Source organism: Antennarius striatus, chromosome 10 (genome assembly GCF_040054535.1).
Source record: "Antennarius striatus isolate MH-2024 chromosome 10, ASM4005453v1, whole genome shotgun sequence".
Taxonomy (NCBI): domain Eukaryota; kingdom Metazoa; phylum Chordata; class Actinopteri; order Lophiiformes; family Antennariidae; genus Antennarius; species Antennarius striatus.
The window spans coordinates 47,499-65,553 of record NC_090785.1 but is presented as its reverse complement, the minus strand read 5'-3'; the positions used below and the strand labels follow the sequence as shown (position 1 = coordinate 65,553).

General features: G+C 47.2%; 1 protein-coding gene across 1 annotated transcript; it reads left to right on the top strand.

Annotated features, from left to right (window-relative positions):
- Positions 1-10,885: 10,885 nt before the first annotated feature.
- On the top strand, positions 10,886-14,408 carry hopx (HOP homeobox). The gene is made up of 2 exons (XM_068326504.1): positions 10,886-11,154; positions 14,151-14,408. Exons 1-2 carry the CDS (start codon positions 11,005-11,007, stop codon positions 14,226-14,228), a joined length of 228 nt encoding a protein of 75 aa, XP_068182605.1. The 5' UTR covers positions 10,886-11,004; the 3' UTR covers positions 14,229-14,408.
- The last annotated feature ends 3,647 nt before the right edge of the window (positions 14,409-18,055 follow it).

Here is an 18,055-nt window from a genome sequence, read left to right as displayed (position 1 = left end):
GAATCCGAAGCCGGCGTCACTTCTACTTCGTCTGAGTGTTCTGCTAACGGAGAGCTAACAGGACAGCAGTGGGATGTGGAGCGCCCCCCTGTGACGGGGGTGGGAACTCATTATTCCAGATCAAACTTCACTCGATTCTCCTCTGTTTTACTTTTTCCAGGCACAGACAGAAGCTGCTGTTCACTTTGTAACTATTGAAGATCTTTTATGAGTGAATATTTATGAACCAGATTATTAAATAAAGGAACAAAATGTAAGGTTCGTTTCCTGTGTCCTCATGAAAAAGATCTTTAGAGCCACGACTTTAAAACTTACAACCTTATTCCCTTCCTCGTCTTCTTCTTCTCCTTTCGGCTTTTCCCTTCAGGGGTCTCCACAGCCAATCAGTGTCCTCCATCTAACCCTGTCTTCTCATCCTCTTCTCTCACACCAACTACCTTCATGTCCTCTTTCACTACATCCATAAACCTCCTCTTTGGTCTTCCTCTAGGCCTCCTGCCTGGCAGTTCAGAACTCAGCATCCTTCTACCAATATATTCACTATCTCTCCTCTGGACATGTCCAAACCATCTCAGTCTGGCCTCTCTGACTTTATCTCCAGAACCTCTAACATGTGCTGTCCCTCTGATGTACTCATTCATGATCCTATCCATCCTGGTCACTCCCAGAGAGAACCTCAGCATCTTCATCTCTGCTACCTCCAGCTCTGTCTCCTGTCTTTTCCTCAGTGACACTGTCTCTAGACCAAACAACATCTCTGGTCTCACCACAGTTTTGTACACCTTTCCTTTCATTTTAGCTGAAACTCTTCTATCACACATCACACCTGACACTTTCCTCCACCCGTTCCATCCTGCCTGGACACACTTCTTCACCTCTTTTCCACACTCTCCATTGCTCTGGACTGTTGACCCTAAGTACCTCAAATCCTCCACCTTCTTGATCTCTTCTCCCTCTAACCTCACTCTTCCACTTGGGTCCCTCTCATTCACACACATGTACTCTGTCTTACTGCGGCTAACCTTCATTCCTCTCCTTTCCAGGACAAACCTCCACCTCTCTAGCTTCTCCTCCACCTGTTCCCTGCTCTCACTGCAGATCACAATGTCATCTGCAAACATCATAGTCCATGGAGATTCCTGTCTAACCTGGTCTGTCAGCCTGTCCATCACCATAGCAACAAGAAGGGGCTCAGAGCTGATCCCTGATGCAGTCCCACCTCCACCTTGAACTCCTCTGTCACACCTACACACACCTCACCACTGTCTTACAGTCCTCATACATGTCCTGCACCGCTCTAACATACTTCTCTGCCACTCCAGACTTCCTCATACAATACCACAGTTCCTCTCTGGACACCCTGTCATCAGCTTTCTCCAGATCTACAAAAACACAATGCAGCTCCCTCTGGCCTTCTCTGGACTTCTCTATCAACATCCTCAAAGCAAATACTGCATCTGTAGTACTCTTTTTTGGCATGAAACCATACTGCTGCTCACAAATGTTCACTTCTGCCCTTAGTCTAGCTTCCACTACTCTCTCCCATAACTTCATTGTATGGCTCATCAGCTTTATTCCTCTGTAGTTGCCACAACTCTGCACATCTCCCTTGTTCTTAAAAATGGGCACCAGCACACTTCTCCTCCATTCCTCAGGCATCTTTTCACTATCTAAGATCCTGTTGAACAACCCAGTCAGAAACTCTACTGCCACCTCTCCTAGACACTTCCATACCTCTACAGGTATATCATCAGGACCGACTGCCTTTCCACTCTTCATCCTCTTCAGTGCCCTCCTCACTTCATCCTGACTAATCTTTGCTACTTCCTGGTCCACAACAGTCACCTCTTCTAGTCTTTGTTCTCTCTCATTTTCCACGTTCATCAACTCGTCAAAGTACTCTTTCCATCTTCCCATCACACTACTGGCACCTGTCAATAGACTTCCATCCCTATCCTTAATCACCCTAACCTGCTGCACGTCCTTCCCATCTCTGTCTCTCTGTCTTGCCAACCGGTATAGATCAGTCTCTCCCTCCTTACTGGCCAACCTAGCATACAAGTCATCATAAGCTTCTTGTTTGGCCTTTGCTACCTCTACCTTCACCTTACGCTGCATCTCCCTGTACTCCTGTCTACTCTCCTCAGTCCTCTCAGTGTCCCACTTCTTCTTAGCTAACCTCTTTCTCTGTATGCACTCCTGTACCTCCTCATTCCACCACCAAGTCTCCTTATCTACTTTCCTTCCAGATGACACACCAAGTACTCTCCTACCTGTCTCCCTGATCACATTAGCTGTAGTTGTCCAGTCATCTGGAAGCACCTCCTGACCACCCAGAGCCTGTCTTAACTCCTTCCTAAAAGTCCTGCAACACTCTTCCTTTTTCAGCTTCCACCATTTCATCCTCTGCTCTGCCTTTGTCCTCTTGATCTTCCTCACCACCAGAGTCATCCTACACACCACCATCCTATGCGGTTTGGCTACACTCTCACCTACCACTACTTTACAGTCACTGATCTCCTTCAGGTTACACCGTCTACACCAGATGTAGTCTACCTGTGTGCTCCTACCTCCACTCTTATAGGTCACCCTAAGTTCCTGCCTCTTCTAGAAGAAAGTATTCACTACAGCCATTTCTATCCTGTTTGCAAAGTCAACTACCATCTGTCCTTCTGTGTTCCTCTCCTGGATACCAAACCTGCCCATCACCTCCTCATCACCTCTGTTTCCTGCACCAACATGTCCATTGAAGTCTGCTCCAATGACAACTCTCTCACTTCTAGGCATGCTCTGCATCACTTCATCAAAGTCCAGCCAGAATTTCTCCTTCTCCTCCAGCTCACATCCTACCTGTGGAGCATACCCACTAACAACATTGAACATCACACCTTCTATTTCTAGCTTCAGACTCATCACTCTATCTGACACTCTTTTTACCTCCAGGACATTCCTAACAAACTCCTCCTTCAAGATAACTCCTACTCCATTTCTCTTCCTAGTAACAACCTTATTCCCTGATTTCATTAAAACCTAATAATATGCTAACGGCTGCTAAATGCTAATATTAGCATTTACATGGGCAGTGTTATCAAACTGCTCTGTCATTGGGTGCAGTGTTTTGGGTAGTGGAGGGTTTAACACACTTCTGGAGTTAATGCTAATGTTTTGTGTGTCTTGAAAGATCATGGGGGTTTGTGGGTAGTGTTTCCATAGTAACAGCTGTCATCTCTGAATCGTGCTTGAATCGTTCCCCTCATGCTTCGACAAGTTTGCACCACCGCGGGTCTCAGGGTGTCGTTACACGGACACAGGACTGGAGTGACCTCATACATCACAGATGCATTTGAGACATCACAGGATGCCTTCTACAAATATTTCCCAGGGCTCCTTTGGTTACAGTCAAGCTACGTAAGCTTACATCATATGATGCTCATCATACTGACATATAATTACCGTCTATCATGATACTGTGGTTTGGAGACTTCAGAAGCGGGTTAGGGTCAGAGAGCCGCTCTAAAGCGCCGTGAGGCTGGCGGCCTGCAGTAAACACACCCGACGAGCGCTCTGCTCCACACAGATCTGGCTTCCATATGTCTCCAGCTTCTGGAAAACACCCCAACCTCAAATATTCAGCACCAGGAAGCAGAAGGATCCACATTCTCAGCGTGTGTTTTGACCAGTAAGAGCATAATGCAGGACAAATATGGAAACCTCATGTTTTATGTGTATTTTACAGATATAGAAGCGATGCCGTACGTTTGTGCGTTTCTCAGCTTTAACACGTGAAGCTTCACACCAGACATCAACACGTTGGTGCTTTTTTTTCATCACACCCTTTGTATTCAAACACGACTGGAGTGGAATTCTCCTGAAAATAACCAACAGAATGTTCATTTTGCAGTCACTGGAACATTTTCCACGTCTTCACTTCTACCCCCCGGAATCAGAAGGATTGTTGGACACAATGGCAGCTTCAGTCTCGTTCACTCAGAGCTGATCTGTGGCCGATACGTGTGGGAGTTTCTGAGGCTCGAACCTCCAGAGCAGTTTCCTTTTTGTTTGTCCTGTGAGCAAACAATGGGGCATTGTGACGCCGGATGCTGTCAGTGGCTGTAAGGCAGAAAAAACTCCTCTGTTTAATTGTTGGGATGAAATATTTTGGTCAGATACGGACTTTGGGCAGCTCCTTCTAATGCTTTTGTGTTGGCGTGTTTTTGTTTCTTGTGGGTTTATAGTGTTTTTTGTTTGGCTCCACAATTTGTCTTCTCCATGACCTAAGAATAAAAGCCCCCCCTCCTGTCGGTGCTCTGCCGGAGCGTCATCCGTGCTTTCATCTCTCTGCTTGTCCATCTATCACCTGGACGCTTTGAGAGGAACAAACACTGATATTTGTTCAGCTTGATGCGGCCCCCGCCTCCTGGTGGAGCGTTCAGCTGTCAGGAGGAACAAAAGGTTTATTTTGATGAGCATTTCTCTTCAGAGAACTCCTCAACTTGAACCACATGTAGAAGGACTCCAGCGCTAGAGCAGCCAGGTTTAGTGATGACTGGTGTCCACTGATCCACGGGGGGGGTCAGGAGGCTCTGCTTCCATCTCCTCCATGCTGCCTGAACCGTCTTAAAGGAGGTCTTGCACACATGTTCCAGTTTAAAACTCGTGTTATTTTCCAGTGTTTTGTTTTGCCTCAGAATGATGAGATTCTGGATGAGTCCAGACCTGGACCTCGATCTCCTGACGTCTGTTGTTTTCCGTCAGCTTTCTCCTTCTGACATGTAATGCGGGTGAATTAGTGACTCTACATTCCTCATGGCTGTGAATGTTTCCTGTAAGCCAACTGTTGAACTACCAACCTGCCCAATGTCTGCCAGCAGGTTCTTGGACAAACAGCCAGTTGTTTCTGGAGTGGAGTTTAATTCTACTCAATAAAAGGTTGCAGATCTTAAGTCTGTTCCTCTGGACTGTTATGCTTGGCCGGTGGCGCCGGCAGGATTTTTGGCTGAACAGAGAAGTCTGTACCTCTTGAAGGCCGTCTTTCTTTTTTGTTCCTCTGAAGCTTTGGGCTTCCTCTGTCTTGGCTGGAATCCTCAGGACTCAGGAAGTTGTTTCCTTCCGTGATGTCCTGACTTCCCCTTCCAGCTGCTTCAAATGTTGTCAGCACTTCAGTTGCATCCATTGCAGGAGGAAAAAATATTTTCGACAACACATAGATTTTAGCAACATTTTTGCAGAGCTTCCATGAATTGGACACAAATTTTATGGCTAAAACTGTCAAAAGTAGAAGATAAATAGTTTCAACGCTAGCTAATAGTTGTGTTTTACATATTTTATAAACTGTACCTGTGTTGTTTTGTGCATCTTGTGTTTTTACTTTGCCAAAGGCAGTTGGTGTTTGGAGTTGGAGCTGATGGGACAGTGGCGGTGGAACGGTCAGTTAAAAATTAAACTCACCTTTTACACCAATCTATTAATTCCAGGATACCGAAGCAAGAAAAATGTGTTCAATACCATCTTTGAATCATCCAATAATACGCCCACGGCCACGCCCACACCAGCCCCCTCTGCTCTGTAGTCCAGCAGTGTTTTCATACTAAACTCTGTTTCAGCACTTCCTGTTTGGCTCTTTTGTTCTGAGTTCACCTCATTGACTTTTCTTCAGGCTTTCAACACTCCCAAATGCCCCAGTGCTGTTAGGGTTAGGGTTTGGGTCTTTGACCTCTTGAACAGTAACGTGTTTGTGATCTGGAGGGTCGACGTGACGCTGTGGGCGCCGCTGGTTGCACTTCCAGAGCTCTTTTTTTCCTGCGTCCCACAGCAGTGAGACTAATGAATAGGAACCACATGGAGTTCTCCACGGCTTCACCGTCTCACGAGGACCAAGCTGCTCTCCTGAACACTTCAAGCCTTTGTCTGTGGTGGATTTCCCTCGGCCCTTTCTTCTCAAAGGTTGTTGGGCCGCAACTCTGATGGTTTTGACACTCCATTTTTTAACAGGGTGAGCAATCTATGGAGGTTAGGGGTTAGATTTAGGGTTAAGGGTGAGGGTTAGATTTAAGGTTAAGGGTTAGGGGTTAGAGATTAGGGTTAGGGGTAAGGTTTAAGGGTTGGGTGTTAGGGTTAGGCATTCGGGCTTAGATTTAGGTTTAAGGGTTAGGGGTTAGGGTTAGGGGTTAGATTTAAGGTTAGGGGTTAGGGTTAGGGTTAGAGGTCAAACAATCAAGTTTTATTTATATAGCACTTAATCATGGCAACAGACATTTCAAAGTGCTTTCACAGACAGAAAAACCTCATTGAGGAAGAAACTCCGGATTTTTAAGTCTAGTCTTAAATAATGAGAGGGTGTCTGCCTCCTGAACTGAGGTAGGGAGGTGGTTCCACAACAGAGGGGCTTGATAGCTAAAGGCTCTAGCCCCCGTCCTACTTTTGTAGATTCTAGGAACCACCAGTAGGCCAGTATGTTGAGAGCGTAATGCTCTAGATGGATTATAAGGAACTAAAGTTCCTTCAGGTAGGTCGGTGCCATCAAGGGCTTTGGAAGTGAGGAGGAGTATTTTAACATCTATCCTAGCTTCACAGGAAGCCAGTGCAGAGAAGCAACACAGGAGAAATATGGTCTCTGGCACTGGTCCTGGTCAGAACCTGGTCTCTGGTACTGGTCCTGGTCAGAACCTGGTCCCTGGCACTGGTCCTGGTCAGAACATGGTCTCTGGTACTGGTCCTGGTCAGAACCTGGTCTCTGGTACTGGTCCTGGTCAGAACCTGGTCCCTGGCACTGGTCCTGGTCAGAACCTGGACTCTGGTACTGGTCCTGGTCAGAACCTGGTCTCAGGTACTGGTCCTGGTCAGAACCTGGTCTCTGGCACTGGTCCTGGTCAGAACCTGATCTCTGGTACTGGTCCTGGTCAGAACCTGGTCTCGGGTACTGGTCCTGGTCAGAACCCGGTCTCGGGTACTGGTCCTGGTCAGAACCTGGTCTCTGGTACTGGTCCTGGTCAGAACCTGGACTCTGGTACTGGTCCTGGTCAGAACCTGGTCTCAGGTACTGGTCCTGGTCAGAACCTGGTCTCTGGCACTGGTCCTGGTCAGAACCTGATCTCTGGTACTGGTCCTGGTCAGAACCCGGTCTCGGGTACTGGTCCTGGTCAGAACCTGGTCTCTGGTACTGGTCCTGGTCAGAACCTGGTCTCTGGTACTGGTCCTGGTCAGAACCTGATCTCTGGTACTGGTCCTGGTCAGAACCCAGTCTCGGGTACTGGTCCTGGTCAGAACCTGGTCTCTGGTACTGGTCCTGGTCAGAACCTGGTCTCTGGTACTGATCCTGGTCAGAACCTGGTCTCTGGTACTGGTCCTGGTCAGAACACAAACGGCAGCATTCTGGATTAGTTGAAGAGTCTTCAGCGACTTTTTGGGGCAGCCTGAAAAAAGTGCGTTACAGTAATCTAGTCTGGAAGTGATGAAAGCGTGGATTAATTTCTCTGCATCACTCCGTTTTAAAATATGTCTGATTTTAACAATGTTTGAGATGGAAAAAGGCCGTTCTAGAAACCTGCTTAATGTGTGTGTTAAACGAGATCCTGATCAAAGATGACACCTAGGTTCCTCGCAGTGGTTTTGGCCTCAAACGTGATGCCATCCAAGGTTATTACATCACTTGGTACTACATCCCTAACAGTTTTTGGGCCGAGCACAACAACCTCAGTTTTATCAGAATTGAGATGCAAAAAGTTATTGGTCATCCAATCTTTAATCCCTTTGATACACGCCTGTAATTTACACAACTGGCTGACTTCGTCAGGTTTAATCCAGAGATATAATTGCGTATCATCGGCATAACAATGGAAGTTGATGGAGTGTTTCCTTATCAAATTACCCAGAGGAAGCATGTACGAGATAAACAGTATTGGACCAAGAACCGAGCCTTGAGGAACTCCATAACTAACTGTAGAGGGTGCCTCGGCACCTCTGGAGCACTGCCGAGGCACCCTTGAGCAAGGTGCCGTCCCCTTTACAAATTGCTCATTTGAGGCGCACCAAGAAGGAGCTGCCTGCCACTCTACCTCACTGCATGCCTACAGGCCCCCTTGTGTGTGTGTGTGTGTATTACAGGGGCCTGTACTCACAAATATGTATGTATGCATGCGTTTGAATCAGTAGCTAGAGTATGCGTTCTTAATTTCCCTTCGGGGATCAAACCAGTATATAAAATTAAATTTAAAAAAGTTATTAACGTGAACAAACTGGGAACGGTCAGTTAAATAGGACTTAAACCACATCAGTGCTGATCCCTTAATACCAATTGTTTGGTCCAGTCGTGCCAGAAGAATATTGTGGTCAATTGTGTCAAACGCCGCACTAAGGTCCAAGAGAACCAGTATAGAAACAAGTCCTCTGTCTGAAGCGGTTAGAAGGTCGTTGCTAACCTTGACAAGTGCTGTTTCCGTACTATGATGTTCCCTGAAACCTGACTGGAAATTCTCAAATAAACTGTTGGATTTAAGGAAATCACAAAACTGGGTCAGTAATTATTTAGAACAGTAGGGTCCAGGTTAGGTTAGAGGGTTAGGGTTATGGGATTAACTTTTGCTATTTTTACCAAAACATGTAGAATAAAATTGATTTCTGCTTTCTATGAGCAGACACTTCTCTAGTTTAGTGGAAACATAATCTGTCGTTGCAAATCAGTGTTGATGATGACAAAAACCTGCTAACATCAATAATAAGTGAAAGTTAATAAGAAATTAAATCCTTAGTGAATCAAACTGATATATCTAACCCATGAGATTTGATTTCTCATCAGTAATATTTTTTAAATCTTGGCTATGCAAAATGTGACCCTCTTTGTTTGCTGGTTACATCATACCGGCACCGCCTACTGATATGATGACATCATATTATACCAGTCAACACCAGATGACTCCGCCTACTCAAATGACATCAGATTACATCAGGTTTATGTGACCCTGGGGAACATCCACTTCAGTAGGTGGCAGTGGCGCTCCCATTGTCAGTTATGTTCAGGAGGTATATTAGCTCTACGGTGGCGGGTTAGGTGTCATGAAGGGCAGTAAACAACCATCAAGAAACAACATGAAAAAAATTTAACAGGATCCAAAGACAGGCGGGGGGGAGGGGGGCGGAGAGATGAGACAAAAGTAAATCACCTGAGAGCAAAGATGAGGAAATGAAGTGTGTGTAGCTTCACAATGTCTAAACATGTTTACTGTGTCTAAACGTGTTTACTGTGTGTAAACGTGTTTACTGTGTCTAAACGTGTTTACTGTGTGTAAACGTGTTTACTGTGTCTAAATGTGTTTACTGTGTCTAAACGTGTTTACTGTGTCTAAACGTGTTTACTGTGTGTAAACATGTTTGCTTTGTCTAAACGTGTTTACTGTGTGTAAACATGTTTACTGTGTCTAAACATGTTTACTGTGTCTAAACATGTTTACTGTGTCTAAACATGTTTACTGTGTCTAAACATGTTTACTGTGTGTAAACATGTTTACTGTGTCTAAACATGTTTACTGTGTGTAAACATGTTTAGACACAGTAAACATGTTTACTGTGTCTAAACATGTTTACTGTGTGTAAACATGCTGCAGGACAGCATGAAGAATCATAAATTAAGGCGGAGCTTAAAGACATCACACACAATCAGGTGCTGGAGTTTATACAGTGAAACCTGCTGAATGTCACCAACAATCATCCTGTTAGTGATGCTGCTGCAGTAAACCAGAGAGCTGTGAGCATCAGATATGGTGGGTACAAAACTGCCCAATGACCCCCCTGAGCCCCTTAATCCTGACTTCCTCATTTTGATAAAAAGAGAAAGAAAAAGTCAGCACAAATTGTTTTATGCATTTTTGTTTTGTAGGTTAAGGTGTTTTATATATTGTGCTCCTCGGTTAATGTTACTGAGCTGAATTTGAATTTTTTTCGTATTTATCGATTTTATTAAATTTTATTTTTCATTAGCAAATGGTGAAATAAGTTTAAACAAGGATTTATTTAGATTTTTAATTTCAGGCAAATTGATGAACTTAAAATCTTTTCTGCTATCGACTAAAAAATAATGTTAATAAAATTATTCTTTGTTATAAATTGAACTATTTTTCTTTTTTCTTTTTTCTTTTCTTCAATATTAATCAGGATATAATGTTATGCAGAGGTGTAATTATAATAATTTTATATAAAAATTATTTATAGTAGTGGTGGAGAGTGGGGGGGCGTGAATTGTTTTCTTCTTGCTGGGTGGGCGCAACAGAAAATAATTGAGAAGCACTGCACTAAAGGAAGCCATCGACCTGTTGTCGATGATGATGATGATTGTCATCATCATCATCTTCATCCACCCCTCCAGATTCGGGTCGCAGGGGCAGCAACTTCAACAGGGAGCCCCCAACTTCCCTTTCCCCCCACATCCACCATCTCTGACTGGGGGGTCCCAAGGCGTTCCCAGACCAGTGTTGAGATATAATCCCTCCACCTGGTCCTGGTGAAGGGATTAAACTATTTTTACAATCATTATTATTATCATTGTTGTTGTGTTTCCCTCAGCAACAGCAGGAGTGACTCCCCAGAACAAACGGGTTTATTCTTCTCCACATGGAGGAACCATCTTCTATCGATTGTCGAAGTGAGCGCTGTGATTTAATTTCATTACATTTAATGTTTAATGTATAAAGTATTACATTTAGTCGACGTTTACATTTTCATTCGTGAGAATGAACACAAAAAAGTCATAAACTTTTATTTCTCCACGGCTGGAACGGGCTCCGCCCACAGACGATGGGTGTGGGGGGGGTTAACTCACGAGCGAGGACTCCTATTGGTGGGTTACACCACGTGACGTGTCTGTTGACAGTAGTAAAACCTCCGAGGACTCACACACCCACACACACTCCCGCGGATCTGCCAGCGGGAGCTCATCTGTTCTTCAGCCGCAGTGGGCGTCAAACCGAGCCGTTGGACCTCCGGACCGGTCTCACCACGGGGGGGGGGCGGACGATGGCGTCGGGAACGACGGGGGCTCTGAAACTGTCGGAGGACCAGATGAAAGTCCTGGAGGAGGGCTTCGTGAAGTCCGGGAAGAACCCGAGCGATGTGGAGCTCATGCTGATCGCCGCGGAGTGCCGGCTGTCCGAGGCCGACACGGAGGTGAGCAGGAGCGGGGGGGAGCCCGGAGCCTCAGCGGTGACGTCACCCAAACACTTTGTTAACAGTAAATGTGTCACGTGATACCTGGAGCTTGGTGCGAACGCGACCAGGACTGTTTGTTTGTTTTTCAGTGTGTGTGTGTGTGTGTGTGTGTGTGTGTGTGTGTGTGTGTGTGTGTGTGTGTGTGTGTGTGTGTGTGTGTCTGTGTGTGTGTGTCTGTGTCTGTGTGTGTGTGTGTGTGTGTGTGTGTGTGTCTGTGTGTGTGTGGGGGGGGGTCTGGGGTTGGAGATGCGTTTCGAGTTAATTTAGATTATCATCATTTATTATTACTAGAAATGAATAATACTGTTATTATTATTATTAATAGTATTACTAATAAAAAATAATGACATTATTATTATTATATATTTAGTTCTTTACAGTCAAAAAAAGAAAAAGCATAAAATCATTGATCGCCCATCATAAAGAACCCTTCCCTCCATCTGAGGAGCTGCTGAGACCCGACCGATAGCAGGGTTCTTCCCACAATGTGCCGGTTTCCACTGGGGGCTTCAGGACTGGGGGGGCAGGAGTGTGACTGTTTTTGCTCTAGATTGAGCGCCTGTGGCTGACAGAAGGCGTAATGCAGCCCCTGACCCCTAACCCTTAATCCTATCCCCTAACTCCTAACTCCTAACCCCTGACCCTAATCCCCAATCCTAGCCCCTAACCCCTACCTCCTAACCCTAACCCCTAATCCTAACCCCCAACTCCTAACCCCTGACCCCTAACTCCTAACCCCTGACCCCTAACTCCTAATCCCTAACCACTAACCCCTAACCCTAACTCCTAACCTCTGACCCCTGACCTTAACCCTAACCCCTAACCCTAACCCTAACCCTAGCCACTAACCCTAACCCTAAACCTAACCCTAACCCTAAACCTAACCCTAACCCCTAACCTAACCCTAGCCACTAACGCTAACCCCTAAACCTAACCCTAAACCTAACCCTAACCCTAAACCTAACCTCTAACCCCTAACCTAACCCTAGCCACTAACGCTAACCCCTAAACCTAACCCTAAACCTAACCCTAACCCTAAACCTAACCCTAACCCCTAACCTAACCCTAGCCACTAACGCTAACCCCTAAACCTAACCCTAACCCTAAACCTAACCTCTAACCCCTAACCTAACCCTAGCCACTAACCCTAACCCTAAACCTAACCCTAAACCTAACCCCTAAACCTAACCCCTAAACCTAACCCTAAACCTAACCCTAACCCTAAACCTAACCTCTAACCCCTAACCTAACCCTAGCCACTAACGCTAACCCCTAAACCTAACCCTAACCCTAAACCTAAACCTAACCCTAACCCTAACGACTCACTTGACGATGTTCTCATGGTCAGGACGGGTCAGCTGTCTCCCCTTAAGTTCACTGCTAACATGCTAACGCTCTTGTCAGTCGTTTTCCTGCCTCCACAAACTCCACAAACTGGTTGGTCTGGATCTGACAGGGTGAGGGTGGGGTGAACTCAGCCAACGCCTTCCTATAGGCGGGACCTTCAGCTATGCTGCTGGGAATGTTGTAATAAACAACGCGAGACTTCCTGTTGAGATCTTCCAGGGGGGCGTCAGCTGCGTTGGCGCTGTGGGGTTTTTCCGTGTTGATGCAGCATCATAACCCTGACCTCTAACCCCTAACCCTAACACCTAACATCCAACCCCTAACCCTAACACCTAACATCTAACCCCTAACCCTAACACCTAACATCTAACCCCTAACCCTAACAACTAACATCTAACCCCTAACACCTAACATCTAACCCCTAACCCTAACCTAACCCCTAATCGTAACCCTAACCCCTAACTAAACCTAACCCCTAACCCTAATCCTGATCCTAATCCTAATCCTAACCCTAACCCACAAACAAAGAAGGGGGCAGGAGAATTTGTGACATTTTTCCTTGAACCAACTTCATTTCTAAACTCTGACATTTCAGATGGAAATCTCTAGTGTTCCCAGAAAACAAGGTGAAAAGAGCCCCGTGGCTCCGGGCCCCGTGGCTCCGGGCCCCGTGGCTCCGGGCCCCGTGGCTCCGGGCCCCGTGGCTCCGGGCCCCGTGGCTCCGGGCCCCGTGGCTCCGGGCCCCGTGGCTCCGGGCCCCGTGGCTCCGGGCCCCGTGGCTCCGGGCCCCAGACGGATCCCTCCCCTCCCCAAATGATGTCAGCATTGTTATGAATCCCTTAACAACTGACCACAAAACAGCAAACCGCCAGATCAGGTGTGTGTGTGTGTGTGGGGGGGGGGGGGGGGGGGTTGCACAGACTGGATGGATTCATGTTTGATCTGAGCATTGTGGTTCCAGTTGGGGGTGCTAACCCTATGCTATTGGCGCTAACCCTATGCTAACGGCGCTAACCCTATGCTAACGGCGCTAACCCTATGCTAACGGTGCTAACCCTATGCTAACGGCGCTAACCAATGCTAACGGCGCTAACTCTATGCTAACGGCGCTAACCCTATGCTAACGTTGCTAACCCTATGCTAACGGCGCTAACCCTATGCTAACGGCGCTAACCCTATGCTAACGGCGCTAACCCTATGCTAACGGCGCTAACCCTAACCCGTTAAACCAGACTTTAGTTTCAGATTTCGGTCTCGGTGCTCGTGGGAAACGTGTCGGTGCTGCCGAGTCGTGATGCTGTTGTTCTGAGGCTCTGTGATTGGTCAGTGACTGGTCAGTGATTGGTCAGTGATTGGTCAGTGATTGGTCAGTGACTGGTCAGTGATTTGTCAGTGATTGGTCAGTGACTGGTCAGTGATTGGTCAGTGATTGGTCAGTAACGTGAGGAAATGGAAGCAGTGCCCCCCCACTGGAAGCCCACCTGAGGAGGGTTTCAGGACCTTTTCTGTCTCTGGTCTTCAGGGGGCGGGGCCATTTGTAGGTGTGGGCAGAAAACATGAGCCCATTCTAATTCTCCTGCCCCCTTCTGTTTGTTTGCCTCCTCCAGGAATGGTTCCGGCTGCGTAACGCCCAGTGGAGGGCGTCAGAGGGTCTCCCCGCCAAGGGGGGGTCGGTGCTGGACTGACCGGGCTTCTGCTGGACCCCGGACTTCCGGTTAGGTTTCTCTTGTGGACGAATGGACCCTGGTGACCCCCCTCTCATGGACTCCCCTCTTATGGACCCCCGTGTGTCTTTTATCTGTAGCTGCTTTACTGTCAGGAATGTGAAGGTCTGTCATGTTTACAGAAATAAAGTCTCTATTACAGGAGCGTCTCCACGTCGGTGTCTTTACAGAGCTGTAATGGTGGGGAGGGACGTTACAGAGGGGGGGTTTGTTTACGTGCAGGTCTGTGGAAGGGGGGGGGTCTGCTGAATAAAGGCTGTTAGGAAGTGCTGAGATTACAATAAATGCTGCTGTTGTCCAGAAACTGTTTCCAGAACCGGTTCTAATTCATCAGAGTCCTGTCCCATAAAGCTGGATTAACCTAGTCAGGCTTCCTCCTACTTATCTGGCTTCACTTACCCAGACATCCGCCCTCAGGATTTCCGGTACCATAAAGCCGGCTATCAACTCACTAATTCAATCCAGGCTTGTCCACTCTAGATCTGTGCGCGCTCACATGTGATCGTAGCCCCGTGACCTTATGAACAGCTCTACGTACTGTGTTCTTCACAGGTTTTCAGCATCGCCAACTGAATACATTAAAGTATCTATCTATCTATCTATCTATCTATCTATCTATCTATCTATCTATCTAAAGTACCTATCAATCAATCAATCAATCAATCCATGATTTACTGAAACAAATCATTGATCAATGACATTCTATCTGTCTTGCTTGTAACCCGTCCAACGAGGGATTTCAGGACATCATAATAATTACCAACATCACTCAGAAATATATGAACTGTCTCAAAGACCCTCAGGTCAATGCACACTGTGGGGGGCTGTCAGCGCGGGGTTGGGGTGCGTTCCATTCCTGATGTGAGGCTCCAGCAGCTGACAGATGTAATGTAACCCCTCCCCCCAAAACCTCTACCTTTCTACAGTCATTGTTCAGCCAATCCCAGCGGATTACAGCCATCCCTAAATATTCTCTCTGCCTGAGCGCTCTGCACACAAGCTGTGACCCGAGATCCACCGGGTTCTCAGGGAACGGACGGCCCGTTTTCAGGAGAACCGATTGGTCAGTAGGTGGGGCTGTTATACCTGCTGAGCTCTGATTGGTCAGTAGGTGGGGCTGTTATACCTGCTGAGCTCTGATTGGTCAGTAGGTGGGGCTGTTATACCTGCTGAGCTCTGATTGGTCAGTAGGGGGGGCTGTTATACCTGCTGAGCTCTGATTGGTCAGTAGGTGGGGCTGTTATACCTGCTGAGCTCTGATTGGTCAGTAGGTGGGGCTGTTATACCTGCTGAGCTCTGATTGGTCAGTAGGTGGGGCTGTTATACCTGCTGAGCTCTGATTGGTCAGTAGGGGGGGCTGTTATACCTGCTGAGCTCTGATTGGTCAGTAGGTGGGGCTGTTATACCTGCTGAGCTCTGATTGGTCAGTAGGTGGGGCTGTTATACCTGCTGAGCTCTGATTGGTCAGTAGGTGGGGCTGTTATACCTGCTGAGCTCTGATTGGTCAGTAGGGGGGGCTGTTATACCTGCTGAGCTCTGATTGGTCAGTAGGTGGGGCTGTTATACCTGCTGAGCTCTGATTGGTCAGTAGGTGGGGCTGTTATACCTGCTGAGCTCTGATTGGTCAGTAGGTGGGGCTGTTATACCTGCTGAGCTCTGATTGGTCAGTAGGTGGGGCTGTTATACCTGCTGAGCTCTGATTGGTCAGTAGGTGGGGCTGTTATACCTGCTGAGCTCTTATCCTGAACTCATCCTGCTCCGGAGCAGGTTAGGTGTTCAGCATAGGTTACCGCGACAACGCAGTCCGATAGAAAGTCAGCCACCTTTCTGGTACCGAAAAGCCAGGGTTAAGCCTGAAGTTATCTGGCTAAGCCGTAGTCCAGCTTTATGGTACAGGCCTCAGGTCTGACCCTGATGTCCTAACCCGAACCCGAACTGGAGTCAGGACTTGTGTTAAATATTCAATCTGGTTTCTTGTTCTGGTTCCTGTTCTCCTTCATGTTCGCTGTGATTCTTCTGAAATATTCAGCTTTGGGTTTTATTCACGTTTTCAGGTGAGAGTGTTGTAATTGTTCAAGAATAAAATGAATCATCAGAAACACAACTTGTCTAATAAACAGTTCATGTTGGACGTGAACAACTTCTACTGCGCATGTGCGCTGCGTCGGTGGATTCAAGGAAATCAGACTAATGATGACCAGCTGCAGCAGGAGCCGCGTGACCACGATGATTGGCTGATGGGTGGGCGTGGATTGGATGATTGATCAGCGTGGATTGGATGGCTTTATGTCAAATTTGGCGTCTCCAACACAGGTGACGTCAGTCAGTTCGGTCCAGCGCCTTCAGGTCAGCGTTAACGCGGGTTTCTCCTCCACGGCTCTGGAAGCTTCGCTTCAGGACGAGTTAAGATTCAAGCCTCTCGCTGCTCCAGCCTGAGTCTCTGATTGGCTGATTGTCTTTAACGCGCAGCACCTGGAGCAGCAGCGACCCGGCGTCAGCCAGCAGGTGCGTAAAGCTGGCGTCAGCCAGCAGGTGCGTAAAGCTGGCGTCAGCCAGCAGGTGCGTAAAGCTGGCGTCAGCCAACAGGTGCGTAAAGCTGGCGTCAGCCAGTGTAGCATATAGAAAAAGTATTTCATTTCAACAAAAGTCTTCCGTTCTTTGTTTTTGAGCTTCATTCTTTTGTTCAAACGAGTGTTTTGTATTTTATGTTAAAGTTGTTCTTTTGGGGTCTCCGTTACCTTCGACCCGTGACGTCACTTCCGGGGACGCGAGCCCTTTCCAGTCACGTTCTGGCGATGAGGTGAGTTTGTGAAGTGCTCCCGTGTTGCATGTGGTATAAAAAGTCGGAAACCATGAAGAACGAAGATAAAGTGTTAGAAAGTAAGAGTTGGGTTTGATACTATCGAGTTTTTTGTCCCGAGTGAAGTGTTTGGTCAATGTTTAGAGAATGTGTATTTCGCGGGAAAAATTCAGGACAACCGCGGCAATTGTTTTGATGACATTTCCTGTGCTGCAGGTTGCTGCGCTCTGTCCCGCTTTGTGTGCGCAATTTGTGACCGTGTCTCTTCATTTGTGCAGAATAAATACGCCAGCTGGGCTCAAACCATCACGTCCAGGGTCCTTATTACACAACGCCCCCACAGTCCCGGTCCGGGGGGGGGGGCAGAGGAAGACCCCTGAGCGCCTACCCCTCGTGGAAGCCTCCAGCAGCAGGTGAGTCCCTCCTGATGGGGGTGTTGGCTCATGGGGGGGCGGAACCAGTGGCCACCAGCCGTGTGGCAGTGCTCACGTTAACCTACCGGGCCCTCAGGTCCGGTACCGAGCTGGACCTGGGGTGACGTAGGCCTGCAGACACCGGTTGTTGGTCGGACTGAAACGTCCGCCCACCGTGTGAGGCCTTCACCCTGATGATTATTATTGATGATACCGCTGCTGGTTATTGATGATGATACCGCTGCTGGTTATTGATGATGATACCGCTGCTGGTTATTGATGATAAGGCTGCTGGTTATTGATGATGATACCGCTGCTGGTTATTGATGATAATGCTGCTGGTTATTGATGATGATACCAAGTCGTGTTAAATGTGACGTCACCTGACGTGACTGTATTGAAGTGAACTGACTGATAGATTAGTGTTAAGAAAACACACCAGAACAGTTTAACAGTTAATCTAAAAAGATTCAAGATGTAAAGTGTGTGTTGTGTAAAGAAACTGGTTTACCTGTACAATGTGTTGTTGGTGACCACATAACTTGGATGACAGATGCTCGTAGACTCATCGTTGG